Here is a 27,460-nt window from a genome sequence, read left to right on the forward strand (position 1 = left end):
CGTCGAGCCCTTCGTCACAAGCGACGGATTCGACGAGGACGGTGACCGGAATGTCCCATAGTCATGACCACAAAGTTATTGTAGCGAGGGGGCAAGTACTCGCACAAGACTAAGCGCGGCTCCAAATCGTATCTATACCTCATCTTACCTGACGTTTTGTACTACCTAGTATTACTGTCAATTCGTTTTTGTATTTAATAGCGTGTTGTGATTATTTCTTTGCTTTGTAAAAGTGTGCTTTGTAAAATAAACCTAACCGATACAAGTAATTAACCTCGCCATTGCTTATCTTCCATGCGCTACTTTACGTCAGATCTGTTTGAACATTTTATACAAAACAGTAAATTGCAAATGACAGCAGGCTAGTACCAGCCACTTCATTAAAATAATAATATAATAATAAAAGGAGTCAATTGGAATTTCCATGTCAGCCAACTATACACACACAGTTCACAATTTTTTTATTTTTTTATTGCTTAGATGTGTGGACGAGCTCACAGCCCACCTGGTGTTAAGTGGTTACTGGAGCCCATAGACATCTACAACGTAAATGCGCCACCCACCTTGAGATATAAGTTGTAAGGTCTCAGTATAGTTACAACGTCTGCCCCACCCTTCACCTCAAACCGAAACGCATTACTGCTTCACGGCAGAAATAGACAGGGCGGTGGTACCTACCCGCGCGGACTCACAACAGGTCCTACCACCAGTAAAAACAAAATATCCGAAACATAAATTGAAAGTTGTTAAGTACTTTTCAGAGATATCATATACTCCTAGTATATTTATTATATACTGAGATTACTATATACTTTTTGCTTCCAAAGCAAAAGCGTTTTGTGTCACAGGGTTCGGGTAATCTTGTAAATTAGATTTAAAATTTAATTATTATTGAAACAACGTTTTATTTACTATTATTACTTGATAATATATAATATTTACAATTCAAATTTAATTATTACTGAAACAACTTTTTATTTACCGTTATTACATGATAATATATTTTCACAAGAATTACATAACTTATCTGATTTTAACCGTAAATATTGAGCAACAAACATGAGACGTATCATCCTCGTCCCAAACGCGAACTTCCAATGGGAATTTGCCCTGTAATTAAAGAAAAAGGTTTACTTAATATCAGGGCATAAGACTTATTTTTTGGATAATATTAGACATAGGCTCTTCTGAATTGTGTAGCTACTTTTGCTAACGAGAGTTTTATGTTACCAGAGGCTCAGATATCGTGGTAGCTCATGTACAGATTGAGAAACATTTTCCTATTTTCCTGGTTTTATTGTCTAACTAGCGACCCGCCCTCGCTTCGCTTCGGAAACATTAAAACACACATGAAACAAAAAAAATAAAATAAAATAAAATTAAAAAAAAGTAGCCTATGTTCATCAGGGACAATGTCGGTTTCTAATGGAAAAAGAATTTTTCAAATCGGTCCAGTAGTTTCGGAGCCTATTCGAAACAAACAAACAAACAAATCTTTCCTCTTTATAATATTAGTATAGACGTGCAAAACGCGTCACGAAGAAGAAAATGCAGATAAATTATCATGTACCAAAGCGATGAATAGAAATGAAGATATCGTTTATACATTAAGTTATTATTGTAAGCAAAAGTTATGATAGAAGCACAAGCGTCTCTGATGATGTAGTGTGAAGGCGCAGTTGTTCTGTCGCTTTCACAAGTTTATGGGCAACATTAGAGGGAAGATTTTCCACTGAGCGGGTTGGATTTCTCGTTAGACCAACGTTCCGAATGTTATTGTTCAGAATTTGTGCATATGTAAACTTATCTTGTAATTATCGTAAGCTGTTATAGCTAGCCAAATTTCCAAAGAAATATCTAATTTGTAAAATTACGGTAATGGCTTTCACATTGTGTGTGATGTCTATGTGCCTTGGTAACATCTTAACACCAGATTGTCTGTGAGCTTGCTTAGTTGTTCTAACACCTTACCTAACACCGATAGTTACTATTTCAACAACAGTACCAACATTGCAAGCTTAGACCGCCTTTAATTGACTTAAAGGACCTGTTAGGAGGCGTTCTCCAACCATTTTATCACGTCATTTTTTCATTAGGGGACTTACTTTTGCGTAGTCTTCACCTATACTTAATATTATAAAGCTGAAGAGTTTGGTTGTTTGTGTGAACGCGCTAATCTCAGGAAGTACGGTCCGATTTGAAAAATTATTTCAGTGTTAGATAGCCCTTATTATATAAATTATCGAGGTAGGCTATAGGCTATATAACATCACGCTTCAAAATCGGGGTTTTTCCCTTTTGAGAGTTTCCACTGTGTGCGCTGCGGAAACGGTTCAAGTTTCGCTAAAATAATGTATGAGAGAATTGTTCCCCTTTAAAAGATCTAAAAAAAAGTCCGAAACAGGGTATGTCTATATGTTAAGGTTGGCTCTCTATAACGTTTTTTATGCTAACCAAATTTGTTCTAAAATAAAGCCTTATTGTGAAGGTGTTTTTATAAAGATGATATTAATCCTTAACCAAATAAATACGTTATTTATTACAAGTATTTAATTTTAGAGTTATTTTCCCTTTAAGTCATTTGATTTTAATCTATACTAATATAATAAACCTGTTTAGCGTTTAGTTAAGAGTTTGCTTGTTCCTAGATAAACTTAATTCATTTATTAGGATTAAAACAGTTCCCTTAGAAAAAGTTTTACTTACAGAGGCGCGTTTGTCCACAGCCAACTGGAGTTGTATGTGTGTTCGCTTCCCTTCCGATAAAGTATTGTCCAGTAGGTCATTGTACTCTGCTGATCTCGTGAAGGTAGTCGAGAAAGTGTTTTGGTTTTGGACGTCTCCCTTTATGACTGCGTGCAATTTATTCGCAGAAAAGTCTGGAAATAAAACGAATTTTACGTAATTAAATACCTGGTAGTAAATATCCATTAAAAATCGTACCGAATGCATAATGCCATATTAATTTTATGATTAGCTTATTTTTAGCTATTATTAAATTTGTCTGGTGTATTCCTCCTTTTCTTATGTTGTTTCTTGCTTGCCTATTGTTTTTAATTTTTTTGTTTCTATGTTTTTGTTTCTCTAGTGTTTTTAATTTGTTTATATTGGTGAGGACCTTTAAATGGCTTTTTGTTTCTATTTTTTGTTATATTATTATACTATGTTAGTTGGCTGTTCGTTCTCCTTGTATCAACAAATAAAAAATAAATATTTGAAAGCGAATCAAATGGTGAAGCAGCGTCTGTTGTGGATTTAATTATTTTTTATATGTCAAATTGTAATCGATTTTTACTAGAACTAATAAAAATAATACAACTTACGTGGAGTAACGTCTAAGCTTATGCTGTAAGGCTTATTCTTCTTGAGAGCGCAGAAGATCGGGCCTTCGCCACAAGGTTCAACCATCACGTTATGAACGGTACACAATGAAGTGTCCACTGAAAAACGTATGCCATTTGTAATAATAATAGTAAATAATAGGATTCATAATAACCTATAAATTAAATTCCATAATCTAAATGTCTAATCATATGCGCGCATATAAGAGTTTCGAGTTCTTTGGACACATTGCCAGAAATATAGTTGAAGTCGTCGTGGCCTAAAGGATAAGACGTCCGGTGCATTCGTATGTAGCGATGCACCGGTGTTCGAATCCCGCAGGCGGGTACCCATTTTTCTAATGAAATACGTACTCAACAAATTGTTCACGATTGGTTTCCACGGTGAAGGAATAACATCGTGTAATAAAAATCAAACCCGCAAAATTATAATTTGCGTAATCACTGGTGGTAGGATCTCTTGTGAGTCCGCACGGGTAGGTACCACCACCCCGCTTATTTCCGCCGTGAAGCAGTAATGCGTTTCGTTTCGAAGGGTGGGGTAGCCGTTGGAACTATACTTGAGACCTTAGAACTTGTATCTCGAGGTGGGTGGCGCATTTACGTTGTAGATGTCTATGGGCTCCAGTAACCACTTAACACCAGATGGGCTGTGAGCTAGTCCATCCATCTAAGCAATAAAAAAAAAAAAAACAATTTAGAAAATGTGCTAATGACAGGTAAGGCATGCGGAAGAAGCACAAATTGCTGGTCGGACCAGATACGCCCTTTAACACCTCAGTCTACGATGCCATTCGTGCAGCCGAAAAGCTGACGCAGGATAATCCAGGAGAAACTTATTAAGGGATGCCACGACCGTCAGCATTCAGGATTATCGAGGCCAGGAGGAGGATATTTCTAATCATAAACAAAATTATACATATTAAAAAATCCACCACTGTTCTACAGCCCTGAGTCGATCATTCGCTCGGCCAGATGGGACTGACTTTTAGTAATTCCTTTGAGACATGAGGTCGAAATTTCAGTTCTATTCTTTAAGGGGTCTTTAAGTGCCTTTCAAACCGGTAAACATGACTGCTTCAGGACAGAAATAGGTAAGGTGACACGCATATAATACACTCTCCCATAGTAAATACCGAGGGGTGAAAGACTATTTGCTTTAAGCGATATTTCGCCTATCATGAGTCATTTATCTTTGTAAATAAAGGTCCGTTTTATATGGTACTAACAGACCCGGGCACACGTTGCTGTGGCTGAGGTTTTTGTTTCTAAATAACACGCGGCCGGCTATGCTAATACCAAAAATTAACAAAGTAAGAACGATTGGATTTCACTGTATTCCGTTTACTATGAAATGAATTTCACTTATATTTTAGATTCAGCAACACGTGGTGTCTATGCTATTAAATTGTAGCATAAGCTGTGGCTTAAGTGAAACGTTGGTATTTTTAAAACAGCGCCATCTATGAGATATTAATGTCAGACAGTATTGTCTGTAAAAACTGATACAAGGCGCCATCTGCTTTAGACTTATGAATCTTACAATTAATAACAATAATCAACATAATAAATCATTTTATTGTTAATTAATAAATATTGCGACCATTAATCGAAATAAGAATCATCCCATGGCCTAAGTTGGAACAAAACACATATTTAAAAAAAAAAGTTTAAATCGGTTCAGTAATTTAGGTGTTCATCGCGGACAAACAACGTGACACGAAATTTATTTAAATTAAGATTAGCATCAACAGTTCGATATTTTTAAATGAAGTTCTATTAAGTTTACCCCATTCAAATATCAGAAGAAGTTTTTTTTGTAATGATGTATTTTCTAAATTTTAAACTTTAAATGCCTCTCCTGTAATTCTGCAAAAATGTCGCTTAAACCAAATAGCTTTTCACCCCTCGATATATATACATATATAGAATTGAAGAAGCATTTGTGTCTGACTAAGAGCGTTCTAGAATATTCTCACGCCCCATACCCTACTAAAACCTTAATTGCATTCTCAAATGATTAACTGTTGACTTACCATCTCTACATTTTTTCTTGAATACAAACTCGCCCTGAACAAAAGCGTAATTCGAAATCAAAATAAGACAAAATACGGCGTACATGTTTCCGTCGGAGCTGTTGTACTACTAAAAAGACATATAATTATAATAAGCTTATTCGTCGTTACGTACGCGCTGATAAATTGATAATACAAGTAGTTCATATAAAGGTTAACTGTATTTGACATCTGAGAACGGACTTTGCGTTATTAGTTCGGTCATTGACGTTGCAATAAATATATTAAATACTTCGTTTCAAGTGGCTTAAGATGGCTTAAGATGGTAGGATCCAGTTACATAATTTATTTGTGGTATGGTCGAAGATCACTTAGAAAAATAAGTTTAAAATAAGTCGTCGCTTACTGAGCAATGGGAGATATTTACTTATATTACATTGCTTAGTAAGTGAACATTTCGAATTTTTTCTTTCTGTCTTTGTCATAACTTCCTTATCTAATATCTAATGATGTTACTCTCTAGGTATTGTGAACATGCAACTAATAATTCCGCAGCCTCCCCTAGATAAACGGAGCTAGGAATACTAGAGATTTTAGACTATTTCACACTTCAACAACTTTGTCTTGCCTTGGAGTAGTTTTCTTTTTGTTCCCAATGTACTTTTAGTGTAATATATATTTTCTTATTTTATTCGGTAAGTATATTAAAATAAAAACAGTAATTAATGTTAGTATCTAGAGAAAAAATAGCAAAAACTAGTTTGAATAACACCTCAGTACTCGGTGACCACAAATGTAGTGTTGCAACGTCCGATACAGTGAAATTATAATAGTACATATATTCATTATATGAAATTTTATAGATATATTATAATTAAAACTATTTTTACGATAAATCATAGCTAGAACTAAGAAAATGCTATAGCTTCTTAAAGTGTTTATCAATAATATATTACGGTTTCGAAACATGCGCTATAATTGCGCGATATAATAATTAGAACAATGATGATTAAATAAATATGTCATATGGCAGTAATTTTGTGGGACAGCCCTAAATATTATCACCAATTGTTGAGCAAACTTATCTACTTAGATTTCCAGTCCTCCAATACCTGGTTAGGTAGTACCCTCATTGATAATAATAAACTTGTCCATTATAATAGACCGATTTTAGACCGAGACAGAGAGTGTCATGTCAATTTTAAGAACCGGCTAAAGTTGGTTTTTTTATGGTCTTCAATCCTAGCCACTTGCTTGTGCCTATGTGGGTAGGGTAAGAGCCCCGATTTTGGATGTTTCCTCAAATGTGGCCACTTTTTTATTGTATAGATATTTTTTCACCGTCGCTTTATAAGTCAATTAATTAGGTAGAAAAATAAACTTGCTAATAATTTATCTCTTACAGCACTTCTATCGACCAAGTTCTTTTGTGATAGATGATGCAAGCATTTAGATATTGCATTGAGTTCTAAAGCCAAATTGCTATTTTACATAATTTCTGAAAAGCATTAGTTTTGGATTCTCTGTACAAAATTAAATGAATTGGTTTGTAAGGTTGGCTTGTAATTTATGATTTTGTATATTCAAGATTTGGTTTGACGTGGAAGTGCAGTCATAACTCAGCTTTTTAAGTTTCTCAAGCACATGGGTCATACAAAGAACCCTTTCTTTTGTTTCGAGAGGCTTAATAGTCTATCCTTGTAGATTTGTATTGAAAAACAATTTTTGTAAGCTTAAACATCCGAAATTCCTTGTATTGGAAAAGACAATATTAGTTAGTCACGACTCTCTCAAGCGTAAGTACGTTCTCAAAAACGTAAAACTTTTAAAAAAGATTGTATACCATATATGCTTGATTATAACTAAACTGCCCTTATTTTTGATTATTCACGATTAACCTATCCATAGCATCCTCCCCAGTGTCGTCAGAGAGTGGTGGGCCCAATCTCGGTGGGCCGTGCTCGAGTCATGGTCCAGGCGGCTGGCCGATCCTTCGGCCGGTTGTAGGACCTTCGAGGCGATTCACCCAGTCCACGCATCGGAGCATCTGGGAGTTGAATCGACTAAAAAAGTTATTTATTCCCCATCTGACCCCTATAGGACGCTATATTGATGGCCGTCGGTGCCACTATCAGCTTTCGATCGGCGACGGTACCACTAACTTTTATCCCCAGCCATACCGCTTTGAGTCAGAATCAACGTGGGTCGCGGGGCGCGGTCACCCGGTTGCTTTTTCGCAAGGTATATAGGTATACACACGTATAGGGACGCAAATCGGTATACAGAGTGGACCGCAAACAGGATGCCAGGATTTTAGTGTGATCTCTATTTTGGCCCCCCGCTCGATCGCAACGGGATGGTGCACTGTTTCACACCTAGCCTCCTGCTTCTGCAAGATAGTGCGCTCGCAGAAGTCGAGCATCACCCGTTTTTACGTCTGACTGTGTGTGATTATGATAACCGTGTCATATGGTACCCCTCCAATCATATACTTACATGTCAGCATAGAACATGACTAATGAGACCATGCACGGGAGAAGACCTGTGGGGACCCATCCACATTGGAGTCGCCGGCAACATATATAGATAGATAAAGCGTCGCTTAGTATACCTATATTATACAGAGTTAAGTAAAGGCACGATCGATGTACTCTTTTTGGTAACCATCGAAGAAGGATAACCTAAAATTGTTTCGGTTCATTTCACTACATTTTGTAAATGGCAGAGTAAGCCGGTCTAAAATAAATTCTAATTTTATTTGAACATTCATTAGACCCCTAAAGATTTTTGCTTACAGACAATGGTATCCGGATAAAAAATAATGAAGACTTCCCTATTGCCCTTTTTTTTAAAACTCGTGGAAGTCACAAATAAGAAATGGAGGTAAAATCTTCTTCTTCTATCTTCTATCTATATATTATATAAAAATGAATTGCTGTTAGTTAGTCTCGCTAAAACTCGAGAACGGCTGGACCGATTTGGCTAATTTTAGTCTTGAATTATTCGTGGAAGTCCAGAGAAGGTTTAAAAGGTGAATAAATGCTCGGTATTAAATAAATAAAAAAAATGTTTTTCCTTTGATGTGTCCCCTGTCGGACGGATTCCTTTTGTTTTTTTTTTAGGTTATTTTTTACAAAAGTTTAGGTGTTTTATTTATCGATTGAGGCACTACGAAGTCTGCCGGGTCAGCTAGTTCAAAATAAAAACGACACAATGCAATCTTCTTTTTTTATTTTATCAGGAATGCGTTTCACATTTCTTATGTAGGTACATACACAGCGTGTTTACTATGCAATCTGTGAGCAGTTGTTTTTTGTGTTTACTAAACAAGCCTGACATTCGTTCTGTAGCAGCACATCTGGCTCTCATTGTCTTCATTCCAAAGCTTCCATTTGAATTCAAAGTTTCCCTGGAAACGAAGAAATTTTTGTTTTACTTGTTTACTGTTGTAACTATACTTGAGACCTTAGAACTTATATCTCGAGGTGGGTGGCTAATTTACGTTGTAGATGTTTATGTGCTCCAGTAACCACTTAACACCAGGTGGGCTGTGAGCTCGTCCACCCATCTAAGCAATAAATAAGAATTTTTTTTCCACTAACTCAGTTTCCGAGTGGTTATACTTAAACACGTCACATAGTAAATTCGGTTGTCAATCCTTACGTTAGGGTAGCTTTATACTTAATTTACAGCGAACCATATGATTGTTTAAGATTTTTGAAGTGAAAACTTCTTTAGAATCGTTGTGATTTCAAACCGGATGCAACGGAAAAAACGACAGGTAAGAGACACAAATACAAAAATGTGTAGGATGAAGCCAGCAAAGAATGAGACAGAAATATACATACTATTTAATACAGCGCCATCTGTGAGATTTTTTAATACTAGCGTGTGTATGAAAGCTCTTGTAGTGAATTTTAATTTAGGATTATACGTGAAATTAAAATATCAATTCACAGAGGGCGCTACCTTACAATTATTTACTAATGACAAAATTTTACATATACTTAAGACGTTTAGGATAATTGTATTTTAATTTTGGAAGGTTTCACTTTTACCACGTGTGAATTGTACACATGTTTTTTTTTTTTTATTGTATACATATGACGTGCTCACGGTTCAATAGGTATGGAATGGTGCACTGTTAATGCTACTTTTTAATGGTGGTAAGACGTCTTGCGAGTCCATACGGGCAGGTACTACCATCCTGCCTGTTTCTGCCGTGAAGCAGTAATGCGTTTCGGTTTGAAGGGCGGGGCAGCCGTAGTTAAAAGTGAGACCTTAGAACTCATGTCTCAAGGTGGGTGGCGGCATTTACGTTGTAGATGTCAATGGGCTCTGGTAACCACTTAACACCAGGTGGGCTGTGAGATCATCCACCAAGCTATGCAATTAAAAAAAAACTAACTTAGTAGGGACGAACTCCAAAGCGCAGTTACCAGTAGCGGGTGTTACCTTGATCCATAGTCCTTGGGTTTGACACTAATGACTTCACTTACCGTAGGCAGTTTTTTTCCAATATGCAAACTAAAGTCTAAGGTTTGAGTTTTGCCAGCTTCGGTGGGACATGACGTGAGTGTGCAAGCGTCAGCATTGTAGAGAGCATCAAAAGGAATTTCAGCGCCATTCTTCAACCCAAAGAGGCCGGTCTTGAGTTTAGTTGTGGAGAATTCTGAAACAGTTTGTTTGTGAATTGCGACGTGAGCATGGAAAAACTGCTTCTAACTCTTAAAGTAAAAAGATAAATATCACATATTATTTTGTAATTTTGTCATCAAAATCACCACAAGCTTGTTCACCCATCCAAGCTTAGCTTGTGATGAGAAATAGCTTTGACTAATTTACTTCCCATAGGCACAGCCCACTGAGTTATTCGGCGGATCTTTACTGGTGGTAGGACCTCTTGTGAGTCCGCACGGGTAGGTACCACCGCCCCGCCTATTTCTGCCGTGAAGCAGTAATGCGTTTCGGTTTGAAGGGTGGGGCAGCCGTTGTAACTATAATTGAGACCTTAGAACTTATATCTCAAGGTGGGTGGCGCATTTACGTTGTAGATGTCTATGGGCTCCAGTAACCACTTAACACCAGGTGGGCTGTGAGCTTGTCCACTCATCTAAGCAATAAATAAAAAAAAAACTTCTCAGTGGGTCGCGTTTCCGATCCTGTGGTAGATTCTGCGAACCACTGCTCTTGCTAGGGCCGGTGTTAGCAACACATCCGGTTTGAGCCCCGAGAGCTCACCTACACGTTAGGATGAAGCTGAAATAGCCTCTCAAAGCTATCAGCACAAGTAGCGATCTAAATGTGATATCCATGTTTTCTTGTGTAAAATATTCGGTACTTACGTGGTGTAAAGTCGAAAGAAACCTTCGCGTTTTTCCCTTTCTTGAGGTGGCACAGTCGACTGTTAACACAGGGGTCAATTCGGACCTCGTTCACAGTACACGCGCTGGCGTCCACTGAAACCAAATTGGAAAAATATTCATAAATATTTCGATGTCACATGGTGTCTTTATTAATTAATTATTTATTTATTTATGTATCTATTTATTTATTTATTACACTTCATGTAAAATTAACAATGGCGGACTTAGTGCCTAAGGCATTCTCTACCAGTCAACCAAAGGTAGTGCAGAGTAAATAGTGTTAGGTGCAATGAAATATATATTAAATTACAGATATATAAATAAAAATATAATCATAGCATAGATAAGCGTAAAAATTACTTATAATACTTATAATGCGCATATACACAAAAGCATACATACATAGATACATACGTATAATAGTTTATAGAGTATTCAAAGTAATAAATTTATAACGTTAGACTTATGTACCTATCTCATTAAACATAGGAAAATTAGAATTTAGATATTTTATCAGAACTATTTAAATACATACATCTTAAAATCTATATTTTAAGAACCTAAAATATTACTAAGTATCTACGTAATACGTATATACAGCTATTTACTAACCAAATAAAAGCTGTACAACGCTTATCTAAGATTACTTGGTTTTTTTTTAGCTTAGCGGGTAAAATACCCGTTGTATTTGCGTGTGCTATTTCCACTATGAGGAAAAAACCGCGTAAATATGTAGTCATAAAATCTGTAGATTCATATAATTGCTATTTTTAGTACGGTTGAAGTCTTTAATAGTCAAAGGCGTGTTGTAAAATCCGCAGGTAAGCAATTAAGCTACAGTAAAATTATAGATAGAAAGACATCTCTAAAGACGGTTTATCTAAATAATTAATTAATTATTCAGCTAAAAATATGATTAGCAATGAAGCTTATGTTCTTATTTTAATATAATCTTTATTTCGAATTATTTTATCAGCAAACGCACTGAATGTACTTAAATTTGATATGTCAACGACATTTAGAAGTTCAAATGTTAAATATAAAAATAAACATCTCAATACTGATTATTACCGACTTATTGGCTAGCGTGGTATGGACATGTGATGCGTAGAGAGAAGATGCATGTGACTAGGAGATGTATGGAAATGGTAGTGCAAGGTAGAAGGGGAAGAGGTCGACCGAAGAATACAAGGATGGAGTGTGTGATTGTCGGAATGAGAGTGAGAGGAGTGAGTGTTGAGCTGACGATTGATAGGAGAGAACGGAAGAGAAAAATTAACTGTGACGACCCCACCTAGTGGGATAAGGTGGAGAAAAAGAAGAGACCGATTATTGCCGACTAAGAATTGACATGATCTGAAACTTAAGTGAAAGTTCTCGATAAAAATATTGCAAACACTCTGAAACCATGTTATTATAACGTTTTCCGCAGCGGGATTTCAGTACCTTACCCCTTTTGGTAGCTCATCTGCAATACCAGTACCCTGACTTGATTCTTCGTGTCTCCACTCCTAAATACTACCACATTTGGCTGATCGCATGACGTAGTACGAGCCCATAGCAGTGGCTTCGGCTTGAAGAGCCTGACATTGGCATTGCTGTACAATTGGAATTTTGACCTAATGTCTCGAAGTGGCTACCAAATCCCATCTTATATAATTTTCTCTACTTTATTACTTATATACTTATTCACTTCGAACCTGCATTACTTCCACGGATAATAAATAATTTTGTATTTCTGGACGTCACACTAAATTATATTTTCTTAACGTAACATATTTAGCTGTATATTGAGCGCTATCATAATATATCGATCTAGGAAAGAGGTTTTAAACAGCTTCGTTGTGCCACCAACTTTGCTGATGTCCGTAAGCAACGAGGACCATTGACCGACAGAGTGGGCTGTAAGATCGTTTCGCTACCACGATATTAAAATAAAACATTTTCCTTAATTAACTTTCCGAAATCGAATAATAATAATGACGTCATTTTTATTTGAATCTGAAATATTTGTACCAATTTATTTACATATAAGATGGCCGTTACTCGTTAACCAATATCGTAGTTTGATAACCCAAATGACCCTTGAATTATTATCGGCGACTTGTATCATAAGAGACATAATGTTAATTCTGCAGATAGTACTTTTAAATATATCGTAACTTATGCAGACAGTACTATTATTGATCGCTTGGTACCCTAATATTTGACTATTATTTGCTGAGTTACCGATACACATTGGACTTAGACCGGCATCTGTTTACTTCAGAAGCGATACGATTGCGTGTTTCCACGGAACAAGGACACGCGGTAATTCTTTAAGAAATCATAAAAACAATGAACACAGTAGAAACAAAAATGCTAATTTTTGCAATCTTTAGACGAACTTCATCAAGCTAGTCAATTAAAATGTAGTTGTCATCACACGGACTTCATTAAGTTAATCAATTAAAATATAGCTGAACTTAATATATTCTGATTTAGAACTTTAGAATATTATATCGATTTCGAATTTGAGCTGACTATTCAAAAATTCAGTGTCCAGAGCATTTTTTTTTATTGCTTAGATGGGTGGACGAGCTCACAGCCCACCTGGTGTTAAGTGGTTACTGGATCCCATAGACATTTACAACGCAAATGCGCCACCCACCTTGAGATATAAGTTCTAATGTCTCAGTATAGTTACAACGGCTACCCCACCCTTCAAACCGAACCGCATTACTGCTTCACGGCAGAAATAGGCGGGGTGGTGGTATCTACCCGTGCGGACTTATTTGAGGTCCTACCAACAGTAAAACAATACTTATGATACTTGATATTTAGTTATAGATATTTAAAACTACTTTTACTTTAATACGGGCAGTCTGTCGTGTGCGACCACCTAAACTGTAAATAATACGAAACATCAGAAATAATACAATGGATATAAAAAAAAACGAGATTAATAAACAGTAGTTTTAATCGTAATTTTGTTTTTGTTAAGTTCTCTCTTTCTTTCTATCTCTGGCTGGCTATATCTTAGAATGTTTAGGCAATGATCGTCACATAAAACAGTAGTGCAGTCGTCCTTAGTTTGAAGTGTTAGGAATGCTCACTGATATGGTATCGGGTGATGAGTTGGTAAAAGAAAATGACGGAATCATACTACACAGTTCAGCCTACATTATACAATTTATCGACGGCTTAAAGGACTGGAAATCCGGGGTCAGTGGATCTTATTAATTATACTTAGTTTGACTATCACTCAAGTGATACGGATACTTGACCTCACCTCCCATAGTTTCTGATGATATTTCTCATGATCAGCTTGGAAGCTTCAATAGGTAGGTCGTAAGATACATGGGTCGTTTAATTGTCTATGTTATTTAATAACATATTCCGTTCTGAGGCTTAAAATATTGGTTCGAATATCTCCAGTGTTCTTAGTGCGAGTTTCTTAACGCTCTCGATAGCGTAAGAGTTAACCCAATTTTGTATGCAGTTGGTATAGCGCCCCTAGCGGCAAACGTACGCAAGCGATCCCATTCCATACTTGACAAATATGAGCTAACTTTTACGCTATCGAAAACGTTAAAAAAACTTGCACTAAGGGACCTCGTAGGAGGTTCGGCTCCGGCTCGGAAAAAAAAGCACACTGAACGTTACAAGTGTTGTTTACGTTCAAGAGTTTTGGTAATAGCTTAACATTAGATTGGCCGTCAGCTCTTTGGCCGGTTTAAGGTATTCGTATAAAAAAATAACTAAGAATCTTTTTTTTTTATGGCCCTTGATGGGCCTTTCATGAACAAAGATATGGCTTTCTTTGTTCATGAAGTTTCCGTAGATTTCTTCCTTTATTCCGGTAGTAGATTTTGCGAAGAATTGCTCTTGCTAGGGCTAGTGTTAGCAACGTTCTCAGGTTAAAGCCCGGTGAGTGAGCTAACGCGAACCTACTCACTCGGTTAGGCTGGCATAACCCCCAAGTTACAAACTTAGGTAGAAAAAAAAATCAGAATGGCAATTCGTTCTTTTACGATGCCACTATTGTCAGAGACCAGTTTAAAAATTAAAAAATACAAATTTAAAAAAATTATAGGTTACAGATTACAGATTAGTTAATTTAACAAAAAAAAGTATGTATGGTCTTCGTGGTCTAACCAATAGCTATCTAAGGAAAATAGGTATATTGATTGAAGTAAAATAGATAATAGAAAGATGTTAGTTAATTAAGGTTACAGAGACAAGGATTCTGGAACTAATTCACATTCAAATTTTAGAAATATGTAGAAACAATTTAATGTTCAGATTTTCCTTTGGCAAATTTGTAAAATAAAGACGGAATAATATAAACTTACAATTATTATGTATTTTTTATAACTTTTTAGCCACTTTTTTTTATTTTTTTTATTGCCCTTTAGGCAGACGAGCATACGGCCCACCTGATGGTGAGTGGTTACCGTCGCCCATGGACTTCAGCAATGCCGGAAGCAGAGCCAAGCCGCTGCCTACCGTTAAGTACTCTCCACAAGCCACGTTTGAAGTAGGATATGTCATAGCGCTCGCATCTGTGGTGTAATTTCTATTTGCCAGTCTCATGCTGATGCTGTACTAATTAATTCAATTAGAATTACCACTAACCTTCCCGGCATAGCCTTGTGGTGACGACGTTGAATTCAGCTAGACCACAGCCGAGGAATGCAGCGAATAACAGCGAAGAGTAGAGAGCCATGTTGTACACGCTGACGCAGTTCAGTTGTGACTGATTGATTGTACGGACGCAATGCACGACGAAAAGGGTACAAGTCACAGTAGCGCACAGATAAAATATTTTAGCCGACTTACAAAAAATAGGTAGGTATGCTCTAAATTCTTAGGAACGTCGATCTTGTATTGACTGATGTTGGGGTTAATGTTATTATTTTTATTGTTTTGGTAGAGCATAGAGTGTACGATCCTCCTGATGTTGAGTGCTCACCGTCTCAATGCGTTTACGGATAGGCCCAAATCGTTGCCATACCATTCAAGAATAGCTTCAAGAGGAAAGATTTTTGTCATCAGAAAATTTTATGGACGAAAGTTCATTCCAAACCCGGATGGCACATGAAAAAAAATATATCTCGGTGGATTAACTTAAATGTTGTCATGTTAAGGCATTGACATTCAGTTTTAGCAAGGAATCGAAAGAAAATCTCGTAAATTTTCGGGTTATTATATCAAGTATAGGTTTTCAATTTCAGGTTATTATATAAGTATACTAGCGACCCGCCCTCGCTTCGCTTCGGAAACTGTAATTTATTATTGATCTCTCCACTATTTAATGGATGTTATTATACATATTATGCACCTTCCTCTTCAATCACTCTATCTATTAAAAAAACCGCATCAAAATCCGTTGCGTAGTTTTAAAGATTTAAGCATACATAGGGATATAGGGACAAGAAAGCGACTTTGCTTTATACTATGTAGTTATATCAAGGTATTATAGAAAGAATCCTATCGCCATTACAACCTAAATAAGTGAGGTTTAGGCAGTCCTAACGTAAAGCAGTCTAAGCGGTAGATTGCGTCCCAACTATGCCCTCAGCATTACCTGCTGACCGCTGACGGTAGGTAGGCGAGACCGCACAGTGAAGGCAGCCAAAATATGTTTTGTTTAAAGTTAGCCCTTAACAAACCTTATCAGTAATGCTGACATTACGACCCGGCCACATGAATAAATTATCATTTGCATGTTATAATAAATCAGTTTAATATTAAGCATTAATTTGCTTGTGTGGGCATTGGATAAAATATTATTTGGTCGGGTAGTAAGGTTAGAAGCGAGAGTAGGTATATACATCGTAAAGAAAGTTTATATATAAAAACTGTCTGTCTGTATATATGTTACGGTAAATGTACACTCTTGGGAAATGTACACTTTTACCGCTAAATGTGCACACTTGCTAAAAAATTAGGTATAAGTGAACATTTATAATGTACATTTTTTTTTTTTTTGCTTTGACATGTGGACGAGCTCACAGCCCACCTGGTGTTAAGTGATTACTGGAGCCCATAGACATCTATAACGTAAATGCGCCACACACCTTGAGATATAGTTCTAAGGTCTCAGTATTGTCACAACGGCTGCCTCACCCTTCAAACCGAAACGCATTACTGCTTCACGGCAGAAATAGGCGGGGCGGTGGTACCCACCCGCGCGGACTCACAAGAGGTCCTACCACCAGTAATTACGCAAATTTAGCGGGTTTAATTTTTATTACACGATGTTATTCCTTCACCGTGGGAGTCAATCGTAAACATTTGTTGAGTACGTATTTCATTAGAAAAATTGGTACCCGCCTGCGGGATTCGAACACCGATGCATACATACACCGGAAAATGTGTACATTTGCCGCAATATCTACTTTTACCGTAACATATCTAAACTGTAAGCATAAGGTAAAAAAAAAAACGTCACATGTTCAAATAAAAATTTATTTACACTTAATTATTTTGTAATACAAAAATAATCTCAAAACTTATACGTTGCTTAAATCTCGTTGTTCCGTCGATTCGTGATCATTTATGAGTATTAGTTAGTTATAATTATATTTACAGATGCCGAATAATGTCTTTGGCATATCGATTATCATTATAATGTTTACTTACACTAAGATCATAACGATCTATCCGCGACCATCTTGTGATGTGGGATATCTTAATAGCATTGGAATTTGAACGGCATTATTTTTGTTTGCGGCAGAAATAGGCGGAGCTAATGTACCAATACGGGCTCAGAATACTCCGTATCACAAACAATAATACCTTTTTAATAAGTTGCCCTTCGTGAGCACTCGTAAGTGCGATCTGTAGTAACATATATCTCTTTCAGCATTACACGAACATTGAACTTAGGGCACTAAGAAATAATGACCAATTTTGCAGCACCCAAACTGTATCAATGCAATTTTTCCCTTCTATATTTTACAACTCATGTTACATTATAATAGATAAAATTAATGTATTATTAACACAATATTTAAAATCGAACACTGTACTACGTCAAATTTCTACACTAAAACACATACAAAAATCAAGTCTTTTAAAATTGTCTTTTTCAACAAAACTTGCTCAATTGTTTACGATAACCACAGAATCAGCAAAGATTAAAGGTGTTTGTTATACATTGCGTCATTCTGTTTTCTTTATCATTGTCTGCTTTAGCTTTGTAACAAATAATATGAAATGACGCACCGTCGACAATGCGATGATAAATTTCATTGGTAATGGAAACAGCGCTAAATAACATTTCGAATCGTAACATTAAATAATTAACATTTATTCAATCCACTCTCGAATGTTCTTCACCGCCACGGACGGAAAAGGCCAATTCTTTTTTATTCATCATTATTAACAGTTTTATATTCATATTCCTGCACGGCGTTACTCGTAAAAAAAATATTGTACACATTAAGAAAAGCTTGGTGTTAATTCTTTTGTAATGGAAAAAAAACACCATAAAAAGGAATCATTTTCCAATTTAGAATGACGACGTGAGTTTGTTTCAGAGAATTCACTAAAATTCAGAATAATCACGAAAATCGAATCGTCGTGGAATTTGCGATTCTATTTTCAAAAATTTCTTTTTTTTTTTTCAAAGTTTTGGTAGGACCTAAAATGTCTGCGATGACTTTACAGACGCAGCGGGAGGCCAAAAGCGAGAGCGGTGGTTTTCTTCTGTACGCATTTAGAGTTCAATTTCGGCGTACGACAAATAACTTGTCGCTTACGTCTATTTTGAACGAAATAAATTTATTAATATGTCGTCTCTTCAACGAATAAGTTTAAATGAGGTAATGAAATAGTTTTTTTTATTTGTTGACATATTTATACAATAGCCAGGGTCGTGGTGGTGTTGTGGGGGTCGTCTCTGGATAAGTGGTGTAGTTCCTGATGTATGCCGGCTTCTTTGAGGATCCTCATCCTGGGTCCTAGCGGCACGCCCAGCGCCCGCAGCCTGTCCTCGCCGACGTATGGGAGCTCCGCAGCACCCACCTTCTCCTTCTCAAGTAACGCTGCGTACTTCTGTACAAAACGTTAACAAAATTTAAAAAAAAAATCTTGCGGGTAGTTATAAAAAAAAAACTCTCCTGAAGCGCCAAATGTTTTTATTTATTGCCCTTGTAAGACGAACATGCGGCCCATACGGTGGTGAGTGGTTACTGTCGCCCATGGACTTCAGCAATGCCAGGGGCAAGGCCAAACCGCTGCCTACCCTTAATTATTCTCCGCAAGCCTCGTTTGAAGAAGGACATGTCATAGCGCTCGGGAAACACCGTGGAGGGGAGCTTATTCTAAAGTCGGATGGTACGTGGCAAAAAATATCTCTGGAATCGCTCTTACAGGCTATTGCTAAAGAATCATGAACACGATTTGACTCAACATTTCATTCGTTCATTCCTGAACTTGTTTTTTTTTTCTAAGCTAATAGCCTTGAGAGGCTATGTCAGCGTAACCAAGAAAGTACGTGACCTCACGGGGCTCTAACCTATCGTGGTTGCTAACACTGATCCTAGCAAGAGCAGTGCTTCGCAGAATCTACCACCGGATCGGAAACGCGACCCACTGAGAAGATGCGGCAAGAAACTCAGTGGGCTAGAACTTTTTATCGTCACATTAATTAAATAACAACTAACTTAATTTACAAACCGTAATATCGCAGCATCAGGACAGAAAAGGGCAGGACAATGGAACCCAATCGTGCGGCTTCAAAACGTCTTATCTATACTAATATTATAAAGAGGAAAGATTTTTTTGTTTGTTTGTATTGGATAGGATCCGAAACTACTGAACCGATTTGAAAAATTCTTTCACTGTTTGGAAGCTACACTACACCCGAGTGACCATAGGCTTTTATGAAAAAAATTAGGGATCCCTACTAAAGCTCTAATAATGTAACCCAAGGTGTAAAAAAATTACCTAAAATATTCTTTACATCGCGTGCCCTGCGAAAATTATTTACAAAAAGTGTCGCGACAGCACATGTCTAACTATTATAGTTATGCCGCAATAAGTGTTCTTTTATTTTTAAAAATAAAACAACGTCAAATATCGTTGAAATTTTTGTTATAGACCCGAGCGGAGCCGGAGAGAGCCGCTAGTCGCCAATAAAACGCTCACACTTGCCTCATAGCCGAGTTTCTTCAGAAACAATCTCATTAGTGGCGGTTCATCTCCGAAGAACTTGGTGAGCCGCTTCACCCTGTCCGGGTTACTGAATGAATACGGATCCGAATGCCGCTGGTGACCTGAACGGATGTGTTGCTGGGACCTGGGGGCAGAAAATTACAGAATCTATACTGAGCAGCCATAGAAGTCATCTCGTGATCATCTGTAGATTCGATACTGGTGGTAGGACCTCTTGTGAGTCCGCGCGGGTGGGTACCACCACCCTGCCTATTTCTGACGTGAAGCAGTAATGCGTTTCGGTTTGAAGGGTGGGGCAGCCGTTGTAACTATACTGAGACCTTATAACTTATATCTCAAGGCGGGTGGCGCATTTACGTTGTAGATGTCTATGGGCTCCAGCGACCACTTAACGCCAGGTGGGCTGTGAGCTCGTCCATCGTGCTAAGCAATAAAAAAAACGTACCAGTTATAAGCTCCTGCTACCAAAGATCCGAAAAGTATTCTTTACCGATTTACTAATGTTACTTACTATACGCGTGTGTTCCATCATTCTGTCCGTTCCTGTCGCGAAACAGACGTCTCCACTAGCTGGTGTGAACGTAGTGACATTAGGCTTTTAAATTTGCCTTTTTTTGTTAGCTTAGATGGGTGGACGAGCTCACGGCCCACCTGGTGTTAAGTAGTTACTGGAGCCCGTAGATATAAACATACACACATAATACAATGTAAATGCGCCACCTTCCTTGTGATATAAATTTTAAGGTCTCAGTATAGTTACAACGGCTGCCCCACCCTTCAAACCGAAACGCATTACTGCTTCACGGTAGAAATAGGCGGTGGTGACTACCCGCGCGGACTCACAAGAGGTCCTACCACAAGTAATTACGCAAATTATAATTTTGCGGGTTTGATTTTTATTAAGCGATGATATTCCTTCAGCGTGGAAGTCAATCGTGAACATTTGTTGAGTACGTATTTCACTACAAAAATTGGTACCCGCCTGCGGGACTCGAACACGGTTGCATCGCTCGATACGAATGCACCAGACGTCTTATTCTTTAGGCCACGACGACTACAAGGCATGTCATAAATATGACTATCATAAACCCTTCTTCAAATTATATTTGCATCACCGATATCCGAGAGGAGCATCTGGTCTTCAAGGGCCATTAAAACAGCCCAGCAATGGATAAGTCGATAAGTCGATAAGTGGATAAGTGGATAAGTCGTTGCTCGTGATACGTACTTGTACATATGCCTGAGGGCCGCGATCTCTGCGCGGATGGTGTCCATCTCCTGCATGACGAGGTGCTGGGTTCTCATTTCGCTGGACAGGTGCGCGACGGAGCGCGCCAGCGTCACCACGTGCGACTCCAGCCGCTGGAACCGCTTGTTTATACCCTGAAATAAAACCGATCTGTCATGTCAGTAACCTTGTTTTTTTGAAAGATTTTATGCCCCGGCAACGAGACCTTTAAGCCGAATCATATAGCTTCCTAAGTGTAAAAGATACCTAAATGGTATGAAGTGAACTGAGATGAAAATGAAATATAGTCTCAGATACTGGTCATTTGCTGACACTACTTCAGTGGACTTTTTCAAGGGGCCCGAGAAGATATGTCCAGTGGATTTGTTTCATTTTCATAGAGTTGTCCTTTTTGAGAATATTAGAAGGATTTTTGTGTATTTTGATTGTGATCTTGTAGGTTTATAAATAAAAAACAAAAATTAATAAAATTGTGCTAAAAAACTGTGTTGATTGCTTTAAGAGGCTATTTCAGCTTCTCCTTTGCGTGTAGGTGAGCTCACGGGGCTCAAACCGGGAGTGTTGCTAACACTGGCCCTAGCAAGAGCTGTGCTTCGAAGAATCTACCACCGGATCGGAAACGCGGCACACTGAGAAGATCCGGAGAGAAATTCAGTGGGCTGTGTCTATGGGTTAATTCACTCATCGAGCCCTTCGTCGGAAGCGACGGGTTCGACGAGGACGGTGACCGGTGTTTGAGGTAGCTAAAAGCACCGTTATTGGATCTGGAGGATCCGTAATGACGTGATAGCTTTATGCTTAAAATGTCGTTCAATTAAAAACAGTTCCGATTTAGATTTTCGCGACTGTCTATTGTTCATTATATACGTCATTTTTATTGGGTTCTTAGAGTCTCATTTAATAGATACTAGATATTTTAGCGTTGTTGCATCGTTGGCTCGATGACTCAATGGGGCTATGTAATATCGAATTTTATTTAAAAAAAAAAAACTCATCACTCTTTATTAAACATAATACCCGATTCCCAGTATGATGACTCGATAAATAATAGTGTTTATAAGAACAGTTTTGTTTCGAACAATATCTAAGGTTTGCGCGTTCCTCTAGTTGTCCGAACCGACCTTGTAGTCCTGTTTCTTCCTGTGCTCATTGGAGCTCCGTCTCTTGTCCCTGACGGGGCGACTGCTCACTGAGCTGGAGGGGAGCGAGGACATGCTGCCATAGCGACGCTTCGACGACAACCTGCAATTATAATCGGAAACTTATTGAAATTAATAATAATATAGCCAGTTTTTTTTTATTGCTTATATGGTTTGACGAGCTCACAGCCCAGTTGGTGTTAAGTGGTTACTGGAGCCCATAGACATCTACAACGTAAATGCGCCACCCACCTTGAGATATAAGTTCTAGTATAGTTTTAGTACTTGGGTGAGTCTTTTCCGTTTTCTTCTTAATCTTCGTCTTAATCTAGTTACTTTAGTTATGTTTACGTTAGTTAGTTAAAATTATTAATTATAGAATTAATTCATTACAGCAATTTTGATAAGAAAAAATATGTGTGGTGTCGTGGGACACCGGATAGGAACGAAGTTCCTTATTATAAAAATATTATTTTTAAGTTCTATTCGAGGTACACAGTAAATAAAATTGGAGGTTTCACAAAACAACCCGCGGTCACTCGGTAACGTGCGAACTTATTGTGGTACACATTCACGGTTGTTTGCATAAGAGTTAGTGTATTGCGCAAACGAACGCTCTGAGATCGTGGTCAATGAATGATAAAAAATATGTTCTTTAATGTACGCTATTACAAAGTTAAGTCGTACACTGTGTGCATTACTAATAAAAATCTTACGTTACGGACGTTTTTTCTCGATTAGGGTACCCATCCGCATCGCTCAATAAGGAAATTCGTTCCAAAAAAAAATTCACTTTCAAAATTTTGCCGCCCTGGGCACTTGCCCCGACTGCCCCTAGTGTAAGTTGACCACTGATTGTATTGTTGGTAGCGATTGAAAGGCGATTGCATGCAGCAGAGATGCGAATGTTACGATGAATGTGTGGAGTAATGAGAATGGGTAGAATACGGAATGAATCTGTTAGAGGAAGTCTGAAAGTGACACCTGTGACAGAGAAGCTGAGGAGTGCGCGTTTGGGATGGTATGGACATGTGATGAGACTAAATGAAAATGAGGTTGGTAAGAAAATGTTAACTATGAATGTGGAAGGATATAGAGGAAGAGGTGGACCTAAGAAGAAATGGATGGATTGCGTGAAAGACGATATGGGTAAGAGGGGAGTGAGCGAAGAAATGGTATATGATAGAAGAGTATGGAAGGAGAAAACATGTTGCGCCGACCCCAGGTGACTGGGAGAAGGGTAGGATAATGATGATTTCAGTGTTGGGTAGCCCATTTATCGAGGAAGGCTTTAGGCTATATAACATCACGCTAAGACCAATGCAAGCGGAGCACCAATAATTAATGTTTCAAAAGCGGGGTTTTATATTAGATGTGTTGTCGGCAGCGCTCACCTGGCCTCCCAGGAGTGCTTGTGCGCGGAGATGGGCTTCCGCACGCCGAGCAGCTGCAGCACCTCCGCGTACATGTTCTCGAGGCCGCGCAGCTGGCGGCGGATGGCGCGCGCGTCCCCCGCGCTCGCGTCCGTGTCCGAGCGCGCGTCCAGCAGCGACGACAGGTCCAGGCTGCGCGTCGTCGTCGACGTCATGTCCGTCGTGTCCACCACTGTCCACACACACGTCTTTTACTAGTGGTAGGACCTTTAGTGAGTCCGCGCGAGTAGGTACCACCACCTCGCTTATTTCTGCCGTGAAGCGGTACGCGTTTCGGTTTGAAGGGTGAGGCAGCCGTTGTAACTATACTGAGACCTAAGAACTTATATTTCAAGATGGGTGGCGGCATTTACGTTGTAGATATCTATGGGCTCCGGTAACCACTTAACACCAGGTTGACTGTAAGCTCGTGCGCCAATCTATGCAATAAGAAAAACGTAGGACATTAGTTCTTTGTTTAACTCAACATCGATTTTGCATGTTTAATGTGACCACCCCATACCTTACAGTAAAAACAATTTACCTTAGAACGACTAGACGCTTGTTTTGAGACATCTACAGTGGACCGCAATCGCTAACCGATCTATACTGGTGGTAGGACGTATTGCAGGTACCTACCTAATATCCTGCCTATTTTTATCACGAAGCCATGATTGTCATTTCGATGCCCTCAATGAACACTACTCTAACTCAAAAATTTGAAATTTTCGTTTTTCACGCAAATCGCTTCACTATTTTAAAAGTATTACAATTAATCATTATTGATGGGGTTCGAAGCAAGAGTAAATAAGCTAGTTACACAAAAAAATCATAAATATATCTGCAATAATAAAGATTTTATCAACTTTTTTCGTTTAAATGCTCCTCCTGTAAACCTACGAATTTGGAGTTAGCGCAGTGTTCATTGGAGGCATCGATTTGAAAGGGGTAACGACCTCACAAAATCAGTGGCAGTATTAAGATTTTAGCGTCTATGGTTCTCCTGTAACCACTCAAACTAGATGAACTAGATAAATGGCTACTGGCAGTCACCCACCAAGATAACTAGATACCGATGATCTGTGTCGACCAATTTTTAACTGCATGCGTTCAGGAAAATGAGACTTTATCTTCGTTAACTAAAGATGGTAATAGAATGTACACTGTAGTGTTTATGCTTAGGAACATATTGTTATTGTCTTCTCGCATTAAAACTGTATAATTTCAAAACTTACTAATTTTACAGGAGAGTGTTTTAAAGATTTACTTAACATGTGATATTTTTAATATTAATCATATCTGCAACATTTTTTTTTTACCAATTACATTTATCTGTATTTTAAAGTGAGATAAAATTATGTATTAATTTTGATAATAGTAGTCAAAATATAGGTATTAAAAAAAAAAAACTAAAACTAAACTACGCTCTTTTGACAGTATTTATGAGAAAAATACTGGTTATATCATCAAATGATTCCTCATATTAACTCAATTTCCGCATATTTTTGGAAATTGTACCCTTTTAATACGATAAGACGATATGTCCTTTCAATACTGAGATCAAGGTCCTAGAGAATCACCATCTATATATTTACATGGTGAATGCTAATTAAGTGATAAGTCAGTTACAACTCACAATGTTTTTTATAATGATGATCGCGTTTCGAAGAATGCTTCTTGTGTGAATGCCACCGTGGCGATTCTCTACCTCGTCTCCTCTCATCAGGGTACTCTGAGGAACGACCTGGTAGACTGGAAATATATACAGAAACTATAACATCCTTATTCTTAGTTGCATTTGAAAAAATCCCTACACGAAAGTTCCTGAATTTCTGCAGCAAGGGTTTTGGTCCTGGGTGGGAATTAGTTTGTCTCTGGCAATATTCATGAGCGACGTCACCATCAGATCCACATAGGGGAATACCAAATAACGTCGTAAAGGCCAAGTTACTATTGCATTTGTTAAACTTGAGAAGTAAGTACCACCTTACCACACCTACCACCTGTAAAAGACCTCTTTACTGGTGGTAGGATCTCTTGTGAGTCCGCACGGGTAGGTACCACCACCCTGCCTATTTCTGCCGCGAAGCAGTAATGCGTTTCGGTTTGAAGGGTGGGGCAGCCGTTGTAACTAACTTAAGACCTTAGAACTTATATCTCAAGGTTGGTGGCGCATTTACGTTGTGGATGTCTATGGGCTCCAGTAACCACATAACACCAGGTGGGCTGTGAGCTCGTCCACCCATCTAAGCAATAACAAAAAGCAAAGAAGTCAAATAACTCAAATGTTTTTGCAATATTTAATGTAAAGTTATTTATTACCTATTTCTCTTGTGCATGTCTGAAGAAGGTGATAACGGTGGGAGGGGCGGGGTCACTGAACTATCCGAGCTTCCTGACGAGTCAAGCCTCATGCTGGATAGTTTCGGTTCTAAGATCTGACGGAGCTCGCATTCCACTAAATCGGCCCATTCGTTTTCTACGCCTAAAAGATAAATTTAGAGGGTAAGGTGAGATAGATTAAATTGAAATAAATGTTGGTCATGTCGTCTAGAAAAGCAACACCTTATCTGTTTTCGTGTCGTAAGCCCACTAAGGTATTCACGGGGGAAAGGGCAGCAACATTCTCTGCGCATTGTACCAGTGTACTTCGTTAGTCAACCGGCATTTACTGAGGGTAGGGTATAATGTAAGCCCGCATGGGTAGGTAGCACCTTGCCTATTTCTGCCTATTATTTTAAGTATAATTGACACTTCAATCTCATATCTCAAGGCGGGTGGTGACATTCGCGTTGTGATGTCTGGTAATCACTTTACACGAGGTAGGCCTTGAAATCATTTATCCAAGAAAAGAAAATATAGAATGGTCTATAATGGTAATGAATAAATTATATTATATATATAAAGAAAAACTTTTCTTGTCAACTCCTTAGTTTTCTAAAAAGGATTTTTCCTAAATGTCTTTGAGTGAAGTCTGTCATGCAGTAAACATAAAGTTTAAAATGTTAATTTTATTAGATTAAGGCCTTGTCTGCACAGCGATATTTCACCGCGCGATTTTTTTCTCGTAATTCTGTAACACATTTAATATTACAGGAGTATCCGCACTGGCGGAAAAAAAATCGCGCGGATCTGTGACTTGATGCAAATTGAACGCGAAGCGGTGCGATTTACTTCCGCGCGAATATTTTGTATCGTATAAAGTAAGTATGGCTATGTTCGCACTGTGAAATAAAATTCGCGTGTGGTGCAACGTCGCTAGTCAAAAGATGTCGCGTGCTTCTTCTCCCGCCCGATCGGCTGCCGTGCAAGAAAATGATGAGATTGATGTGGAGCAACTAACTTTTTGCTGTATTTTCGCAACTCTTGATATTTTATGTGGAAAAATTCTTTCATGGGTCTCAATGCCGTAAGTGGGTGAATCCAATGCTCATGACATCTTTTGATACGTCTGTTACGCCGCCTTAGCATTAGATAAATTAAAATTTTTGTTCGGTTGTCCATTTTAGACGTGCGTCTCAGCCGAGAACTGAATTAAACTGACGAAAATAGTACGAAATTATATTCGCAGTGCGTATTAGGTGTAATTCCGATCGCGGAATTTAATACGCGCGAATAAAAACCTCGCGGTGAAATATCGCTGTGCGGACAGGCCCTTAGGGCTTTAAATGTTGTTTCCATAATATACATTTAACAGATAATGCAATTAAGCCTTTTATTGTTATTTGATTCTGAAGTACCCAATATCGTTATAAATGTATTTATTTCAATGT

The 27,460-nt window shown here is 38.1% G+C and overlaps 3 protein-coding genes across 6 annotated transcripts in view; all 3 read right to left on the reverse strand.

Moving 5' to 3' along the window:
* Window positions 1-885: 885 nt before the first annotated feature.
* Window positions 886-5,683, reverse strand: LOC101744032 (uncharacterized). The gene is made up of 4 exons (XM_004926769.5): window positions 5,378-5,683; window positions 3,324-3,440; window positions 2,707-2,879; window positions 886-1,110 (listed from the first exon to the last, which is right to left on the reverse strand). Exons 1-4 carry the CDS (start codon window positions 5,460-5,462, stop codon window positions 1,024-1,026), a joined length of 462 nt encoding a protein of 153 aa, XP_004926826.1. The 5' UTR covers window positions 5,463-5,683; the 3' UTR covers window positions 886-1,023.
* A 2,944-nt stretch (window positions 5,684-8,627) lies between these two features.
* LOC692685 (promoting protein) lies at window positions 8,628-15,457 on the reverse strand. The gene is made up of 4 exons (NM_001043734.1): window positions 15,340-15,457; window positions 10,702-10,815; window positions 9,856-10,028; window positions 8,628-8,765 (listed from the first exon to the last, which is right to left on the reverse strand). The coding sequence occupies exons 1-4, from the start codon at window positions 15,428-15,430 to the stop codon at window positions 8,679-8,681; spliced, it is 465 nt and encodes a 154-aa protein (NP_001037199.1). The 5' UTR covers window positions 15,431-15,457; the 3' UTR covers window positions 8,628-8,678.
* A 1,702-nt stretch (window positions 15,458-17,159) lies between these two features.
* Window positions 17,160-27,460, reverse strand: part of LOC101744177 (uncharacterized) — a 108,045-nt gene continuing 97,744 nt past the window's right edge. For all 4 annotated transcript variants that reach the window (XM_038017315.2, XM_012690922.4, XM_038017316.2 and 1 more), the window contains 7 exons: window positions 26,010-26,172; window positions 25,324-25,439; window positions 23,670-23,880; window positions 22,258-22,378; window positions 21,116-21,270; window positions 19,867-20,011; window positions 17,160-18,765 (listed from right to left, as the gene is read on the reverse strand). In XM_038017315.2, the coding sequence (XP_037873243.1) occupies window positions 18,568-18,765; window positions 19,867-20,011; window positions 21,116-21,270; window positions 22,258-22,378; window positions 23,670-23,880; window positions 25,324-25,439; window positions 26,010-26,172 (1,109 nt within the window). In that variant the 3' untranslated portion in view covers window positions 17,160-18,567. The remainder of the gene's footprint in view (window positions 18,766-19,866; window positions 20,012-21,115; window positions 21,271-22,257; window positions 22,379-23,669; window positions 23,881-25,323; window positions 25,440-26,009; window positions 26,173-27,460) is intronic.

This window comes from Bombyx mori, chromosome 18, assembly GCF_030269925.1.
Source record: "Bombyx mori chromosome 18, ASM3026992v2".
NCBI classification, from domain to species: domain Eukaryota; kingdom Metazoa; phylum Arthropoda; class Insecta; order Lepidoptera; family Bombycidae; genus Bombyx; species Bombyx mori.